This window comes from Triticum aestivum, chromosome 7B, assembly GCF_018294505.1.
Source record: "Triticum aestivum cultivar Chinese Spring chromosome 7B, IWGSC CS RefSeq v2.1, whole genome shotgun sequence".
Lineage (NCBI taxonomy): Eukaryota > Viridiplantae > Streptophyta > Magnoliopsida > Poales > Poaceae > Triticum > Triticum aestivum.
In genome coordinates, this window is record NC_057813.1 from 116,260,578 (window position 1) to 116,276,723 (window position 16,146).

General features: G+C 47.0%; 2 protein-coding genes across 2 annotated transcripts; both read right to left on the minus strand.

Annotated features, from left to right (window-relative positions):
• Positions 1 to 2,708: 2,708 nt before the first annotated feature.
• On the minus strand, positions 2,709 to 3,931 carry LOC123162363 (peroxidase 1). Its single transcript, XM_044580153.1, has 2 exons — positions 3,661 to 3,931; positions 2,709 to 3,559 (listed from the first exon to the last, which is right to left on the minus strand). The coding sequence occupies exons 1-2, from the start codon at positions 3,871 to 3,873 to the stop codon at positions 2,780 to 2,782; spliced, it is 993 nt and encodes a 330-aa protein (XP_044436088.1). The 5' UTR covers positions 3,874 to 3,931; the 3' UTR covers positions 2,709 to 2,779.
• Positions 3,932 to 13,584: 9,653 nt separating this feature from the next.
• On the minus strand, positions 13,585 to 14,892 carry LOC123161420 (peroxidase 1). The gene is made up of 2 exons (XM_044579255.1): positions 14,622 to 14,892; positions 13,585 to 14,528 (listed from the first exon to the last, which is right to left on the minus strand). Exons 1-2 carry the CDS (start codon positions 14,829 to 14,831, stop codon positions 13,749 to 13,751), a joined length of 990 nt encoding a protein of 329 aa, XP_044435190.1. The 5' UTR covers positions 14,832 to 14,892; the 3' UTR covers positions 13,585 to 13,748.
• Between the last annotated feature and the right edge of the window lie 1,254 nt (positions 14,893 to 16,146).

The following is a 16,146-nucleotide window of genomic DNA, read 5'->3' on the forward strand; positions in this document are numbered from 1 at the left end:
ACCTAGGAGGAGGACAGGGCTTTATGCTCCCCAAATGAGAGGAGAATAGGAACATGGTCGGTGCCAACGTGCGTAGCCACCTGAAGAGAGGCAAGGCGGAAATGAAGCCCTCAATCAGTGGAAATGAGAGCACAGTCCAGGATTCTCCTAACTGGATTCACATGTTTATTTGTCCAGATGAATCAAGCCCCTACCCTATCCAATTCCTACTAGCCCATTCTCGCAATACAATCACTAATTTTGCATGTTGAGGGGATGCAGTTGGAGCAAAACTTTGAAGTCTGCACTATTCATGTAAATTTAGGAAGAAATCACTTATGTTAGAGGGCCATGGGCCGTCCTGGTCCCCATGTCTCCGACACTAGCCCAGCGGCACACTTGATGCAGGAAAGGGATGGCTGACGGGCGACTAGAGCTGTAGGTAGGCCGGCAGCGGGGGTCGCTTCAGGGGAGGCCTTCCATGGTGTCCCACCGGCCGGCGGCGGAAGGCAACGCGGCAACATTGTTGGGGGTGGAAATTTCTTGTTCGACTGGTTAGTGTTTGCGCGACCATGTTTTTAGTTTTGGATTTTGTGCTAGAGAACACTTATATTTTGGTCTTGGCTAGCAAATTTAGTTCCCATGTAGTTGTAGCTCTGCGAATGAAGCTGTTTTTTGACAAAGATTTTCTTCTTCAATATTTCATCTTTTAGGTACTGAGCTCATTTCTAGGTCTGTTGTTAGAGATTCTCTTACACACTCCCATGTCCACAAAACAAGAATACGGCCGACTGAAATATAGCTAAAGTGTTTACATCCAAAGGGGAGCCTAACCATTTTTGCTATATAGTTAGGATTGTGTAGCTCAAGCACACGGTTAGTTTGCGAATTGCGTTGTCATCAACACCAAAACACTTAAGGCAGAAAAGGCCCTTTCATTTGCTCAACTTGGTTATGAAAGAACAATTTTATGGAAACCTCTGATTTAGCCAACACGTCCTCGAATGGAACCTAGGAGGAGGACGGGGCTTTATGCTTCCCAAATGAGAGGAGAATAGGAACATGATCGGTGCCAACGTGCGTAGCCACCTGAAGAGAGGCAAGGTGGAAGTGAAGCCCTCAATCAGTGGAAACGAGAGCACAGTCCAGGATGCTCCTAACTAGATTCACATGTTTATTTGTCCAGATGAATCGAGCCTCTACCCTATCCAATTCCCACTGGCCCATTCTCGCAATACAATCACTATTTTTCTTTCGAGAACACCTCGAAAGGGGCAGGGGGTTCCTGCATTTCATTGAAGAAGAGAGTTGGTCCAGTTTATAAGGAAAACCGGACCCGAAAACCTAACATTCTCGGCTAATCAGGGAAAACCAAAAGAAAACCCAAAAAGAAAGAAAAAAGAAAACGAGAAAAAAGGCACTAGAACTTGGGGACAGGGACAAGACAACTGCAGCATCAAGGGACATCATCAGAGCCAGACACCAAAGCACCCAAACCCAAGGCAGTTAGGCGAGGCTCAAGTGCAACCAAAATAACTGCCACTCGCCGAAGGGAAACTGTCCATATCGAAAGACTCTTCTGACTCGGACTCAAAGAATCATGTGCTAACATTATCACGTGGAAAACATCCTGACAGGTCCAACTTTGACTTCCCAGCGATCCTCGCCAAAGAGCTCAACGCCTCTCTTCTAGGTACTGAGCTCATATCTAGGTCTGCTGTTAGAGATGCTCTTACATACTCCCTCTCTTATGTTTTATGAGGCCTACGTGTATCTCTAGATTGTCAAACTTGACCAATGAAACATGAGCTACAACCTATATGTCATGAAATCATACCATTAAATTCACATTAGTATTCACACACTAAGCGTATTTCCTATGGTACTCTTAGCATTTTTGTTTTGCTTTGAACATTATAAGAGTGTTTTTTTGAGGAAGTATACTTGTATTCAAATCATAAAATAACACAAAGTTCTTGATCCATACAACACACCCTAACGCATGCAGAGATAACTAGAATAACAAAGAGCAACCTAAAACAACCAGTAAAACATGAACATCTCTGGAGCTCTATGTCATCATCCTAAACCTTGCAAGAAGAACCCTGCAACATAAGCATCTGCAACCAGATTTAAGCAGGCCATCATCTTCAACCATGGTATAATCGCCATCACGCTGCCCCCCTTTTCTTCGCTTCCGCGCCGAATTGACAAGAACACACATACGCATCCGACACACCAGCACCAGCCTTTGCCATCTGTGGCTTTGAGTACCGATGTATGTGCCCCTTTCCGACGGAAGAGTACTATGATCCGGTTCCGGCGCCGCGGTCGGGCCAACTGCCTGGACAAAGCAGGATATCCCTCCAGCAACAGCACAAAGAAGGAGGAAGAAACGCAGCATAAAACCATGCCGACGATGAGGAAGAAGAATCTCTGTCTCCACAGAACCACCACCCATCCGAGGACCTTTGCCGAGTGTTTTTCCAATACACTGAATTTAAAGGGGTTTGCCGAGTAACCGGCATAAAACACTCGACAGAGTCGCCGATTTCGGTAGTGACAGTAATGTCATTGTAGGCTAGTAGCTGCGCGACTGCATAATCACTGCGTGAAGATTAAGGTCTTGACAATTTAAAGATAAAGATATTGATTCAATGATTGTTAAAGAATGTTTTTACTCAATGCTATTACTGACGATAATAAATCATCTACAACTACAAGGAACAGTATCAGACAGACATCCTCGAATTAACTCGTACAGTTACAACTTACAAGTACAACTAAGAATCAACGAACGCTAGTTTGGGGCGTAGCACTTCTTCCTGATCACTCCCTCGGCCCCGGTGAGCACGCCCACGTCGCCCATCTTGATCATGGACGCGCTGAAGTCCTTGAAGAACTCGCCGTCGAACTTGCCGGTGGCGATGCGCTGGACGTAGTCCCTGGTGGTGTTGTCGAAGAGGAGCGCCGCGTCGGAGCGGAAGAGGCCCCTCCGCTTGGCGACGTGGCGGTAGTAGCATGTGTCGAAGGTCTTGAAGCTCCCCGGGTCCATCTCCGACAGCATAGCGCGATCGTCAAGGCTCTTGCACTTGAGCCTCAGCTTGTCGGCGTACTCACTGTCCAAAGACGGGTCGACGAGGCCGTAGGCACTGCTCTCGCCGGTGGTGTTGTAGAGCCGGTCGGCAAAAGACGGGCAGTGCGCCGTGCCAAGTGTGTGGGCGCCGGAGAGGACGACGAGGTCCTTGAGGTTGAGGCCCTTGGAGGCGAAGATCTTGGCGAGAAGAGGGACGTCACCGGAGGCCGGGGGCAGCTCGTTGCTGGCCTCCGTGGCACTGGACACTCTGCCGTCTCTCCTTCCCAACGCCACCGGCCAGAAGGGGCCCTTGGCCAGCACGACAGCGTCGCGGGACATGAGGGTGAGCACGTCGGCGCAGGAGACGATGCCCGGACACGTGGCCTCGAGCTTGGCCTTCACGCGCTCCACGGAGCCGAACCCTCGCAGGCTCTTGTTTGGTTTGGCATCCTTCTCTGCCACGTTGCCATCCGTGGAGTCGAGCAGGACAGAGGCATCACAACCCTGCAATTCGATTAGCGTTGGATGGATGACGTAAGTATACATTTCATGATCGATAAGAGCAGAAATACGACAATTAATCTACAGGCTAGGCAAGTATGTACCCTGACGAAGCAGTCGTGGAAATGGAGCCGGAGGAGTGGGCCGGCGAGGCTGGGCGCGGCGGCGATGATCTTGGCCATCTCCTGGCGGACGATCTTCTCGGCGTCCGGGCATGTCTTGCTGTAGAAGCCGATCTCCAGCTGAGCCACCGCTGCCGAGCTAGCTAATGCGAGAACCAGCAGGGCCAGAGGGAGCAGCAAAGACCGGATCGCCATGGACCTTGGCCAAATTAAACGATCAAATTAAGCTCCAGTAATGAGTCTACAGACAAGAATGTAGTTGAGTGATCTATGTCGTCCTTGCAACTCCCTGTACTTATAGATGCCCGGTGACGTAGACTTGGGTGCATGGTGTCAGCGTGACAACCTGGTTGCCGCGTATGCATGCATGTGCTAACTTCCGCCTCCATAGTCCATACAACCGCCTCAATTATCTCCGACGTACGCAACCGCGGCTAAGCGAACCAGTCAATTAATGCCGAGGCCAGTTCATGATCAATGTGTCGTCAATGGTAACATGCTACTATGTGCTAGCTAGTAGTATGAATCTATCATCTGTCTCTTCACCGGAAGAGGACGCAATGATCTGATTAGGTTAATGATTTCATCAAGAGAATAATTTCACATGTAATTGGCCAATCATTTGCGCAGGCTGGAGTGTTCTTGACGGGGCCGCCCTATCCTTCATGAAAAGTAAAGAACTCAGTCGTGCGGTGATCACCTCTGTGTCCCTCCTACCCACGGGGGCAGAGCTAGAGCCTCACACTAAGATCGTAAGCCTTTTTTCTTGCTACATTCATGGGCGGATTAAGAAAAAATTTATATGAGACCAGGTCTCAGATAAACCAGGTGAGACCCGCCCTGATGGATGACATGTGGCATTCACAAATCACAAAGCATCTAATCTCCCCCCTTGATTTCAGGTGAGGGGTGGGGTAGATGCTTTGTGATTTGTGAATGCCACGTGTCATCCATCAGGATGGGTCTCACCTGCTAACCCGTGAGACCTGGTCTCATAGATTTTTTTCCGGCGGATTCGGGCAATGGCCTGGTGCGTGGGAAAAATTCTCGGCCGATACTTTTTTCAAAAAAGAAAACTTTGGCCTAGGGTGCAGCCCAGGCCGACTCACCGGCACACCCACTAGCCCCACGAACTCACAAACATAGGCAGCCGCCCCTTCTGGCCCGACCCGACGAACCCTAAGCCGTCGCGGGTCGCCGCCCGGCGCCCGCGGACTCCGGTCAGCTCCATCCAGCAGTGCCCCCAGCTCCCCCCTTCCGGTCTTTATTCCAGCCCCCCCCCCCCCCACACACACACCCCACCCCCCGGCGAGGGCGTGACGCTGTAGCCTACAGGCTGGCCGGCGTCCGGAGAAATAGTCTTGTTGAGTTAGTATTGATTTTACTTGTTGCAACCGCAACAGTTGAAAGAGCATTCTCAGCAATGAGCATTACCAAGACTAGATTGAGGAACAAAATAGGTGATGATTGGATGAATCATAGAATGGCATGTTACATTGAGCGAGATGTATTTGTTAGTATTGAAGAATAAAATATGATCAAGCGATTTAAAGGCATTTTGCCTTGTCCTAGACATAAGTTTTCACATTTTGCATCTATCATTAACTAGTTTTATCCTGCATGCGTCCTGGTTAGAGCAACTCTAACATATGCACTATATCGTTCTCCCCGCAGAATAAGTGCCGATATACGCTACTTGGACGAAAAAAGGTATATCGGCCCAACTCGTGATTTTTTTGCAGGGAGCTTTAAAAATTGGCGGGCAGCTGCCAAATCTCTCTATCCCCTCATTTTGCCGCTCGCCGTATCCGACCCGCGACTTGGCGTGAGGGAAACTTCCTCTCTTCCGTGCCGCCACTCCGTGTCATCGCCGTTGCAAATCTGTCCTGCCTTATGCCCTCTCACCTCGCCGCCCACCCAATCGCCGCATCAGCCCCCGACCGGCATTTTCCAAGAGCCGGCGGCTCAATCGGCACTCGCCCCCCCCCCCCCCCCCCACCCACCCACCCACCCATGCTCCCACCTACTCCTACCGCCGCCAGCGTGAAGAGGAAGCGGCGGGGCAACCCCATCGTCCATGGAGCCGTGGCCGCCGCCACACTAACTTCCGCTGCGGCCTGGCGCCGCCTCATCCATCCCCTCCGGCAGACGCCCAAAGACGCAAGTGAAGGGCCCCAAGAAGAAGGCAGTGGCGGCGTGAGCATGGGCCCCTCCTCCACCCCCTCCGGCTGGCAATGTGCCGCGTGATTTGATCATGACCAGATGTACTTTGATCATGTTTGATTTTGTTTGATTGCACATTCGTAGGGATAAATTTGCTAACTCTTGATATTGCGCAAGATTTTGGATGTGAACCATTGCGGATGCCTATTTTATATGTATTTCATGCATCAATATGAATTATAGATCATGTCAATATTTGTCTGCAAAAATATTCGGGGTACTGCAAGGGTTCTGGCCGAAACATATACTGTAAACTCGTACCGCGAAAACCAGTATCTATTCCGCCGGAACGCTCGCGTAAATATTTTTGCGGGCGCCCATATAACATTTTAACTCGTCGCGATTATAGCGGATCTGCTAAAGTTGTTCTTAATTACTATGGCCAGCCAATGCACGCTCATGTCGGCTCCTGGTGGCAACGGGGCGAGCTAGGAGGCCGGCCGGGTCGCCGGGACATAAATCTTCACGCCTACCGACGGTTGATTCGTTCATCCGGTCATGCATCTGCATGGACCAGAACTACTTTGCATGACTAAGTAGCAAAGGCACTAAGCAGCACGTACGCACGCCATTGCTGGGGGCCTGAAAGGATGAGTTGCCGTGTCTCCACGTTTCAGTGCGGCATGCGAAGGCTGTTCGAAGAGATCAATCCTCCAGGGATGCAAGCTGCATGCACAAAGAATGGTTCCGTCTACTCCCTCCGTCCAGATTTATTTGGTCCTTTAGCATCACAAGCATGTCCCTTTTTACAAGGCCCCGGTTTATTAGGTCTCTTAGCATCACAAGCATGTCCCTTTTTATAAAGCCCCGCTTTGGAAAGATGCATGCATGCAACCATTTCATTGGTTGCCTTGAAAGCCATTATTGTTGGTGCCATGACTAGAAAATTAATACACTTCATGCGTGTTTTTTTATTGGCTGCATGCATGTGAGAGAGTGCATTAGGAGTGGAATAGAAGAATTAAGTGAGCAAATTACTGTCTCTTGGTCTAAAAGAAGTTGTCTTTAGACCTAATAAACCCGGACGGAGGGAGTACTTCTGAACATCATTTCTTTGTCCAGATGGTCGGAAATTTGTTAATTGTCCACATTTGCTTCTAGGACTTGCAATAGAATTTTATATTTATTAAATATGTTAAAGGCCAGTTTTTGGATTATTTTAGAGCTTATAGGTGCAAATATGCTCAAGTTGAAAAGATCTGAAAGTTTCCATTATATTTACTTTGTTGGCCAGCTCTGTTTCCTATTGGTGAAAAAACGGTCGGATTGAATATATTATTAAAAATTTGTAATTTAATATCCCAAATATAATTAAAATAAGCTGGTAATTCATTTGATTTTATATATATATTTTGTGGATAGGCGCTAAATAGTTACACACAAATACATAAATATGACACTACTTTCCACTCGGCAAAGCCTAGAGGATACCAGCGCGCCATGTGACACTCTTCGCCAAGTGTCCAAAATCTGACACTAGGCAAATAGACGCCCAGTGCAGCTTGCAATGTCACTCGTTTTTTTTGAGCCAAAAACCGTAGAACAATAGTTCTACGGTATAAATATATTAAAAATAAAATATGTTACAAAGTACAAGGTGGGAGACCCAAGGGTCTAGCCAATGCGAGCTCTAGGAAATGAAATCATTGCTTTACATGTTGTGTCTAATCTAGTCTGAAAGTTCCTGGAAATATCTCTCTTTCACTTTGAACCTAAGCAGCTTAAGATCTTTCGTAAGGTAGAAACGCCAAGCTTGTGCTGACTGCTGTTGCTGTCTCAATATCTTGTCATTATGTTGTGTCCATAGATTCTAACATCCCAACATGACAATTTCTGAGGCCAAATTCTTGAGAAGTTGAAGCTTTGCAAGGTTTATATCTTCAAAGATGGAGGTGCCTCTTTTCCTGCCAGGAATAATAGTATTCCAGCAGTCCTGTGCAAATGACAGTCCCAGAACAAATGCATTGAGGTTTGTTCAGCACCGTGGTTACAATTTGGGCAGTATGTGTCATCTAGGTGCATGCCCTTTCTTTTAAGCAAAGACCTTGTATTGATTCTGCAGTGTGCTACCAACCATAAGAAAATCTTGTGCTTGAGCCTGCTGGAGCTAGACCAAATCAACTGGAAAATGGGATGTCCTTCATCCTCCCCCATCAATCTGTTATACATTCTCATAGATGAGTATTTGTTTTCTAATCCATTGGTAGTCCATTTGTCCTTTACATTTTCCTCAAGCTGTGGAAGGATTTCTTTTAAGAGATTGAACTGTTCATATGCTGTGGTTGACATTGGCAAATGAAAATGCACTGTCAGGTCTTGAGGAAGGTTAAATTTTTGCACAGAGATGGAATCATGTTTAGCAAAGGAATTCAGTTCAGGAAATTTGTTCTGTATTGGTTCTCCTTCCCAATTATCCTTCCAAAAAAGTATAGTAGTCCCTGAAGAAACTTTGCATGTGCTTGCTGCTTTGAACTCTGTCTAGAGGGCAAGGTGTGCTTGCCACCATGAGGAACCTTCCATTTTCCCCAATGGCAGGTTCAGACTATAGTGTTTTCCCCAGACCAGCTTAATCCAAGGGATCTCTTCTTTGTTCAGGAATTTGAAGACATTCTTCATGAGAAGGGCTTTATTGTGTGTACCAGTGTCCAAGATTCCTAGGCCTCCTTGTTTCTTAGGCTTACACACTTTTGACCAAGCAATCAGTGCAATGCCTCTGTATTCCATCCCAAACTTTCTCCAAAAGAATTTTCTAAGGTACTTATTGATTTGTTCAATCACTCCTAGTGGCAATGCTAAGGTGCACATGAAAAAAGTTGGAAGAGCTGAGAAGACTGACTTAATTAACAGGATTATGCCATCATATGAAAGCATGGTGGAGCACCCTGTCAGCCTTCTTTCAATCCTCTGCATGATAGGATGGAAGTCTTCTAGTCTTAGCCTGCCGGTGCTCAAAGGGAACCCCAAGTAGGTGAAAGGGAAAGATCCGCTTGAACACCCTAAGATGCTCAACAGTTGGTGTGTAAGTGACTCAGGAGCATTGATTGGAACCAACATGGATTTCTCATAGTTAACTTTAAGACCAGTAAAAGTTGAATAGTGATTGATGAGATTCTGGACTTGAGAAATTTGTGATGGAATTGCTGGAAGCACTAAAAGAGTATCATCTGCATATTGTATCACGGGGAATTGTGGACATGCTTGACTGCTAATTGGGGATGAGATAAGGTCATGCTGATTGGCCTCATTCAGTATAGACTGTAAAAGATCTGCATCCAGCACAAAGAGCAAGGGGGATAAAGGATCTCCTTGCCTTACCCCCTTTTACAGTAGAACACCTTTCCAAGCACCCCATTAAGCAGTACATCAGAAGTAGCAGATGATAATATCGTATTAATCCAATGAATCCATCTGCTTCCAAATTCTCTAGCTTTCATAAGAGCAATAATAGCATCATGCTCAATTAAATCAAAAGCCTTTGCCAAAATCCATTTTAAGCACCACTGTAGGATTTTTGGACTGTTGGCATATGTGCAGATATTCAAAGGCCCATCCTAGACAGTCCTAGATTGTTCTTTTCTTGAGGAAACCATATTGGTTGCCATGCACAATTTTCAAAACAATGCCTTGCAATCTGTTGGCCAACGACTTTGTAATGATTTTGATTGTGCAATTCAACAGAGAGATGGGTCTGAAATCATTTGGACTTGTGGGGCTATCTTTCTTGCGTATGAGGGTGATGTAGGAGGAATTTATGCTCCGAAGGGAAAGATGTCCTTCATAAAAGTCCTCAATGAGCTTGTAAAAGTCTTTAGAGATTATATCCCAACAAGCTTTGATGAAATCTCCATTAAAACCATCAGGACCTGGTGCTTTATCAGATGGAAAATGCTTCACCACTTCATCAATTTCCTCTCTTGTAAAAGGGCTTTCAAGGTCACTCAGACCATCCATTCTTTTGATTAGAGAAATTAGATTGAGGGGGTCATTAGTGCGACTAGATTGACCTAGTCTTTCTTTAAAGGCTTTCCAAAGAATGGCAGCCTTTGGATGGTGCTCAGTATGCTCAGTGCCTTGCCCATCTTGCAGCATATGGATATAATTGTTTATATATTTGATAATGGCTTTAGCTTGAAAGAATTTGGAATTCTCATTCCCAAATTTGACCCATTTGATAATAGCCCTTTGCTTCCAATAAATTCTCTGGAAAGAAAGTATTATAAGTAGGCGTTATTTTAAAAAATCTCTTCCATTTTTCTCTATCATAGTAAGGGCTCTGAATTCCTCAAATGTGTCCCACATTAATATTGCTGCATTGGTAGCTTGAATGATGACAACAAGATTTGATAAGTTCTTGCTCCATATCTTAAGCCCCTTTCTACGTCTCTTGAATTGATGTAATTAGTTTGGCACTGTTACTCTCCTGCAGAGGTTGACTCCAAATATTTCTAACTCTATCCTTGAAACTGTTGTGTTGTAACCAAAAGTTCTCTAATCTGAATAGACTGGACTTAGGGATATTTGTGCCAATGGAGATGACAATGAGAGAATGATCAGACACAGTTTTGCCAAAGAAGTCACTAATGTGTTTGGAAATCATTTGACCAATGCTCTGAAGTGAATACCCAATCAATCTTCTCAAGAAGTGGAGCTTGCTGCATATTAGTCCAAGTATATTTTCTGCCTTTGAGAGGGATCTCTACCAGGGCCAATGAAATAATGGCTTCATTGAACTGCATCATTTGAGTAGTATCCCTTGCTCCATCATTTCTGTTAGTGGGATATCTTATATAATTAAAGTCTCCTGCAATGATCCCATTATTATCATCTGGCATTAGAATGTCCTTGAACCAGTTTAAAAAATTGATTCTGCCTTCATTGTCGACGTCACAGGGCCCATAAATATTTGTGAGGATCTAAGTGCTTCCATTGTGAACTAAAGTAAACCTGATGGAACTGGAGTAGTTGTTTTTGAAAAGGCACTCTCCATGAAAACATTATCATTCCAAGCAACCAACAGTCCTCATGAAGCTCCAACAGAAGGAACAAACTCAAATTTATTAATTCTTCTAGGGCAGAATTGTTTTAGGTATAGGCTATCAAAGTGTTCTCTTTTAGTTTCTTGTAGACTGACAATTGCACACCCTGATTCTTTGATCTTATTAGAAATGGCCAACCACTTATCACTGTAATTAATACCCATAACATTCCAATTCAAGATAATCCAATTTGTACTCATGCTGAGACAATTGATCTAAATGTTGTTCCACAAAATGATTGAAGCCACAAACAGATATGAAAGGAATACAGATTATCCAAGGTCCAACAGTCCCACACACATGATTAATTGTTCTGACCCAGCTTAGCAAAATAAGTGCCCACATAAAGATAGTGTTCACTGATGAGAACAAGCAGTCATAAGTGCTTAATACATAAACAGATCCATAGCATGAACAAGTCTGTTTTCTAGGTCTATTGGTGAAATATGGCAGCATTTTATTGTTTCTTATTCTCTCTTGCAGGTCTCGTTTTAGTCCTTCCATGTTGGCTGCTTCCCCCCTTTCTTCACCTTTTTCTTCTGAATGATTTCTTCAGTGCAGTCCTTTGCATCAATCTTGCAATAAGAGATATTCAAGTTTTTAATGACTTTGCTATTGCAAGCTGGAGGCTGAGCTATACAAGCCATACAATTGTCATCTTGGCAGGTTTTCTTTTTGAATCCTTTGTTAATATGCAACAGTCTCTCACTCCTTCTTACCTTAGGTTCCACCACAGGAGGACGTTCCTTTCTCTTTCCTTTGAGCTGTTGCACACCAGGTGGGGAGGAAGTTCCATCTTTTCCCGGAGTGGACATAGGGCTCCTGTTGCCCTCTGTAGTTTCCTGGGTACAAAGAGGGGCCAGGTTAACAATGTCACTCCTGTTGCAATGTCACTCATTGAAGCACATACCACAAAGCATGGTTATTGTGTGTCGGAGGGTTTACATTGAACGTGCCATGCATCACCTCTTTGTCGAGTGTCAACAATACGAAACTGATCAAACATATGCCGAGTGCAACCAGCAATGAAACTTGAAAAAAGTGTGACATAACGCACCAGCTGGCATGACATGTTCACTTGCCAAGTGTCTAGGCCTCGGCGCTTGACAAATCGTGCTATGGTGCACCAATTATGGCCACATGTCCACTTTGTCGAGTGTAACACTCGACAAAGCAGTGCAAAATCGTGTTTGAAGAAAAGGACGGGAGAGAGGCTAACACACTGATGCAACACAAACATACTTGTGATGGACTTTTGTAGGATGAGGATGGTTGGAGAAAAGGGCGGGGGAGAGGAGGCGAGAAAACATTCAAGAGGAATAAATTGGTGGTAGAGAAAGGGCGGGAGAGAGAGAGAGAGAGAGAGAGAGAGAGAGAGAGAGAGAGAGAGAGAGAAAACGTGGGAAAGAGAGGGGGGGGGGGGAGGGTGGCAATAAGAGAGGATGGGGGGAGGGGAAACTGGCCGAAAATAGTTGAAAATCATGGGGATAAGGAAGAAAAGGGCAAGAAAAGTTTTCAAGCACACCACAACTGTTGCACATCTTTAAAAAAGAAAATTGAAAAAACATTTGCTAAGTGTTGCTTGACAAACACTCGGAAAACAAGGTCAGGCCTCCACCTCTCCATTAACCGTGGCGAGTAGAGACACATGGCACAACCTTTTCCGAGCGCCCGGACCTTTGGCGAGTGTTTTTCCAATGCACTGGTTTAAAGGGTTTGCCGAGTAACCGACATAAAACACTCGGCAGACTCATCAGTTTCGTTAGTGACAGTAATGTCATTGTAGCCTAGTAGCTGCGCGACTGCGTCCAACCAACCGCTTCGTTGGAACCGCCTCACACACACATGCGATTCCAAAGCGATCTCTCTGCCTGCTCTCTGCGCCGGCGAGGCTGTGGGTCCTCGGCCCCTCCGGCTGCCGCTCCAGCACCGCGAGGGATCCGGGACCCTGGTGACTTTGCTCTGGTGACTAGATAGGGTAGGTTTAGTTTTTCTCAGAGGCGTTGGTTGCATCAGTGGTGGGATCAACGCCGTGTTAGAATAAGATGGCTCTGCTTCTTCCCCACTCCATTGGTGCTTCAATCGGCACCGTCGGAAAGCAGGTGGCTCTTGTGGCTCGTCGGACTTCGGTTTCGTCGATGTTAGGTTGTGCTGGCTGGAGTTTGGTGTCCTCTCGGGCGATTACGTCAGTTTTGTGCAGAGTATATGTGTGGAGCGTGGTGTGCGGATGATGGCTTGCGGCGCTCCTCTTCTTCTCCGACCAAGTTGGATGAAGACGACGACGGCGGATCTGGCAGACTTGAAGATGATCTCCGGCCGACGTGCCACAAAGACTCGGTTTCATCGTCTTTGACCGGCCATTTAATCAGGCTCACAAAGCAGCATGGTCTGCAATGGAGTTCTTCCAGATTTTGGTGTGGAGGTTGCTCATGTCCTTCTCCGGCGGTGCCATATGACGGCGATGGCCGGCGACGCATGATGATTAGGTTGGGCACATCGATCTCCAACAGTTAATCTGAGCTCTCTTGTGGAAATCTAAGACACTTGGCGCTTTGTTTGTCTCTTCGAGTGACCACGTGTGTACCCATTGTAATTTGTTTGTTTAATGGACTTGTGGTAATTCTGACAAAAAAGGTCTTTGACAATTTGAAGATAAAGATAGCGATTCAATGATTGTTAGAGAATGTTTTTTTACCTCAATGTTATTACTGACGATAATAAATCATACAACTACAATGAACAGTATCAGACATACATCCTCGAACTCGTGCAGTTACGACTTACAACTACAATTACAAGAATCAACGAACTCTAGTTGGGGGCGTAGCATTTCTTCCTGATCTCTCCCTCGGCCCCGGTGAGCACGCCGACGTCTCCCATCTTGATCATGGACTTGCTGAAGTCCCTGAAGAACTCACCGTCGAACTTGCCCGTGGCGATGCGCTGGACGTAGTCCTTGGTGGTGGCGTCGAAGAGGAGCGCGGCGTCGGAGCGGAAGAGGCCCCTCCGCTTGGCGACGTGGCAGTAGTAGCTGGTGTCGAAGGTCTTGAAGCTCCCCGGGTCCATCTCCGACAGCATAGCGCGGTCGTCAAGGCTCTTGCACTTGAGCCTCAGCTTGTCGGCGTACTCGCTGTCGAGAGACGGGTCTACAAGACCATAGGCACCGTTCTCGCCGGTGCCGTTGTAGAGCCGGTCGGCGAAGGACGGGCAGTGCGCCGTGCCGAGCGTGTGGGCGCCGGAGAGGACGACGAGGTCCTTGAGATCGAGGCCCTTGGAGGCGAAGATCTCGGCGAGCAGAGGAACGTCGCCGGAGGCCGGAGGCAGCTCGTTGCTGGCCTCCGTGGCACTGGACACCCTTCCGTCTCTCCTTCCCAACGCCACTGGCCAGAAGGGGCCCTTGGCCAGCACGACCGCGTCGCGGGACATGAGGGTGAGCACGTCGGCGCAGGAGACGATGCCCGGGCACGCGGCCTCGAGCTTGGCCTTCACGCGCTCCACGGAGCCGAACCCTCGCAGGCTCTTGTTCGGCTTGGCGTCCTTCTCCGCCACGTTGCCGTCAGTGGATTCGAGCAGGACAGAGGCGTCACAACCCTGCAATTTCGCGTTGCATGCATGTTTCTTAGTGTTCGTGTGCATAATGTAGGTTTGTACGTGAGACAGGACAAGTGCTCAACGACGACTTACCCTGACGAAGCAGTCGTGGAAATGGAGCCGGAGCAGCGGGCCGGCGAGGCTGGGCGCGGCGGCGATGATCTTGGCCATCTCCTCGTGGACGATCTTCTCGGCGTCTGGGCATGTCTTGCTGTAGAAGCCGATCTCCAGCTGAGCCACCGCAGCTGAGCTAGCTGCAAGAACCAGCAGGGCCAGAGGGAGCAGCAAAGATCTGATCGCCATGGACCTTAGCTGATTACACCAAATTAAGCACAATTTACTATGTGGCCGCAGACAAGAACGTTTTGGCACTAGTAGTTGAGTGATCTTTGTCCTTGCAACTCCCTCTACTTATAGATGGCCGATGACGTAGACTTGGTGCATTGTGTCAGCGTGACAACCTGGGGTTGCTGCGTATGCACGCATGTGCTAACTTCCACCTCCATACAACCGCCTCAATGATCAAACGTACGCAACTGCGGCTAAGCGAACCAGTCAAATAATGCAGGAAAAATAGATGGCGCCGAGGCCAGTTCATGACCAGTGTGTCGTCCATGGAAACATGCCATCAACCTATCATCTGTCTCATCACAGGATAGGACGCAATGATCTGATTAGGCCATGATTGCATCAAGAGAATAACCTCACATGTAGTATCAGGTTAATGCTGGAGTGTTTTTGACGGGGCCGCCCTATCCTCTATGCAAATTAAAGATCCCAGTCGTGCCGTGGTCGCTTCTGTGCCCCTCCTGGTCGACGTAGGGCGGCTGAGCCAGCTGGGAATCCAGCGACGGTGGCAATGGCCCGATGGCAACGTGGAGATGAGGCCAGGTCGTCAACGGACGGACTGACGGACGATTCGATGCCTTCTGTCATGCATCTGTACAGGCGAGAACTACTTTGCATGACACGGTAGCAAAGGCAGTAAGCAGCACGTACGCGCACCATTGTTCCGAGGCTGAAAGGATGACATAGCTGTTCCAAGAAATCAATCACATCTAGCAGCGATGCAAACTGCATGCACGCAGCAAGCTCGAAAGAGAAGTTCCGTTTACTTCTGAAAACACAGATGCATGTAATAAATATATTAAGGACTCGAATATACATCTGACGATAGCAGGGGGAGGGAGTTTTTTCTTTTTCTTTTGAGACAATCTTGCGAAGCTTTATTGATTCGTCGCGATGTTTATACGAACGAAAATAGGTCATTGGGTTTGCCTAACCAAACGAGACGGCCAACCCCTAAATTTAAAGCACGCTTTGCTAAACTATGAGTCTCGAAATTCGAGCTCCTAAATTCATGAACAAATTACAAAGATTAAAAACACTAGAGTACTCTATGATTTTCCGAATGATTGCTTCATACCCCTAAGTGCTATGTTGCTTGATGTCGTCAACCACTACTAGAGAAAACCTTATACACAGAATCTTACCAGCAGCGCGCTTCAAAATAAGGCGCTAATACTATTTAGCAGTAGCGCGTGTCAACAAAACGCACTGTTGAAATAAAAATAGCAGCAACGTGTCTGTAGTAAGCTGCGCTACTGCTATAGTTGCC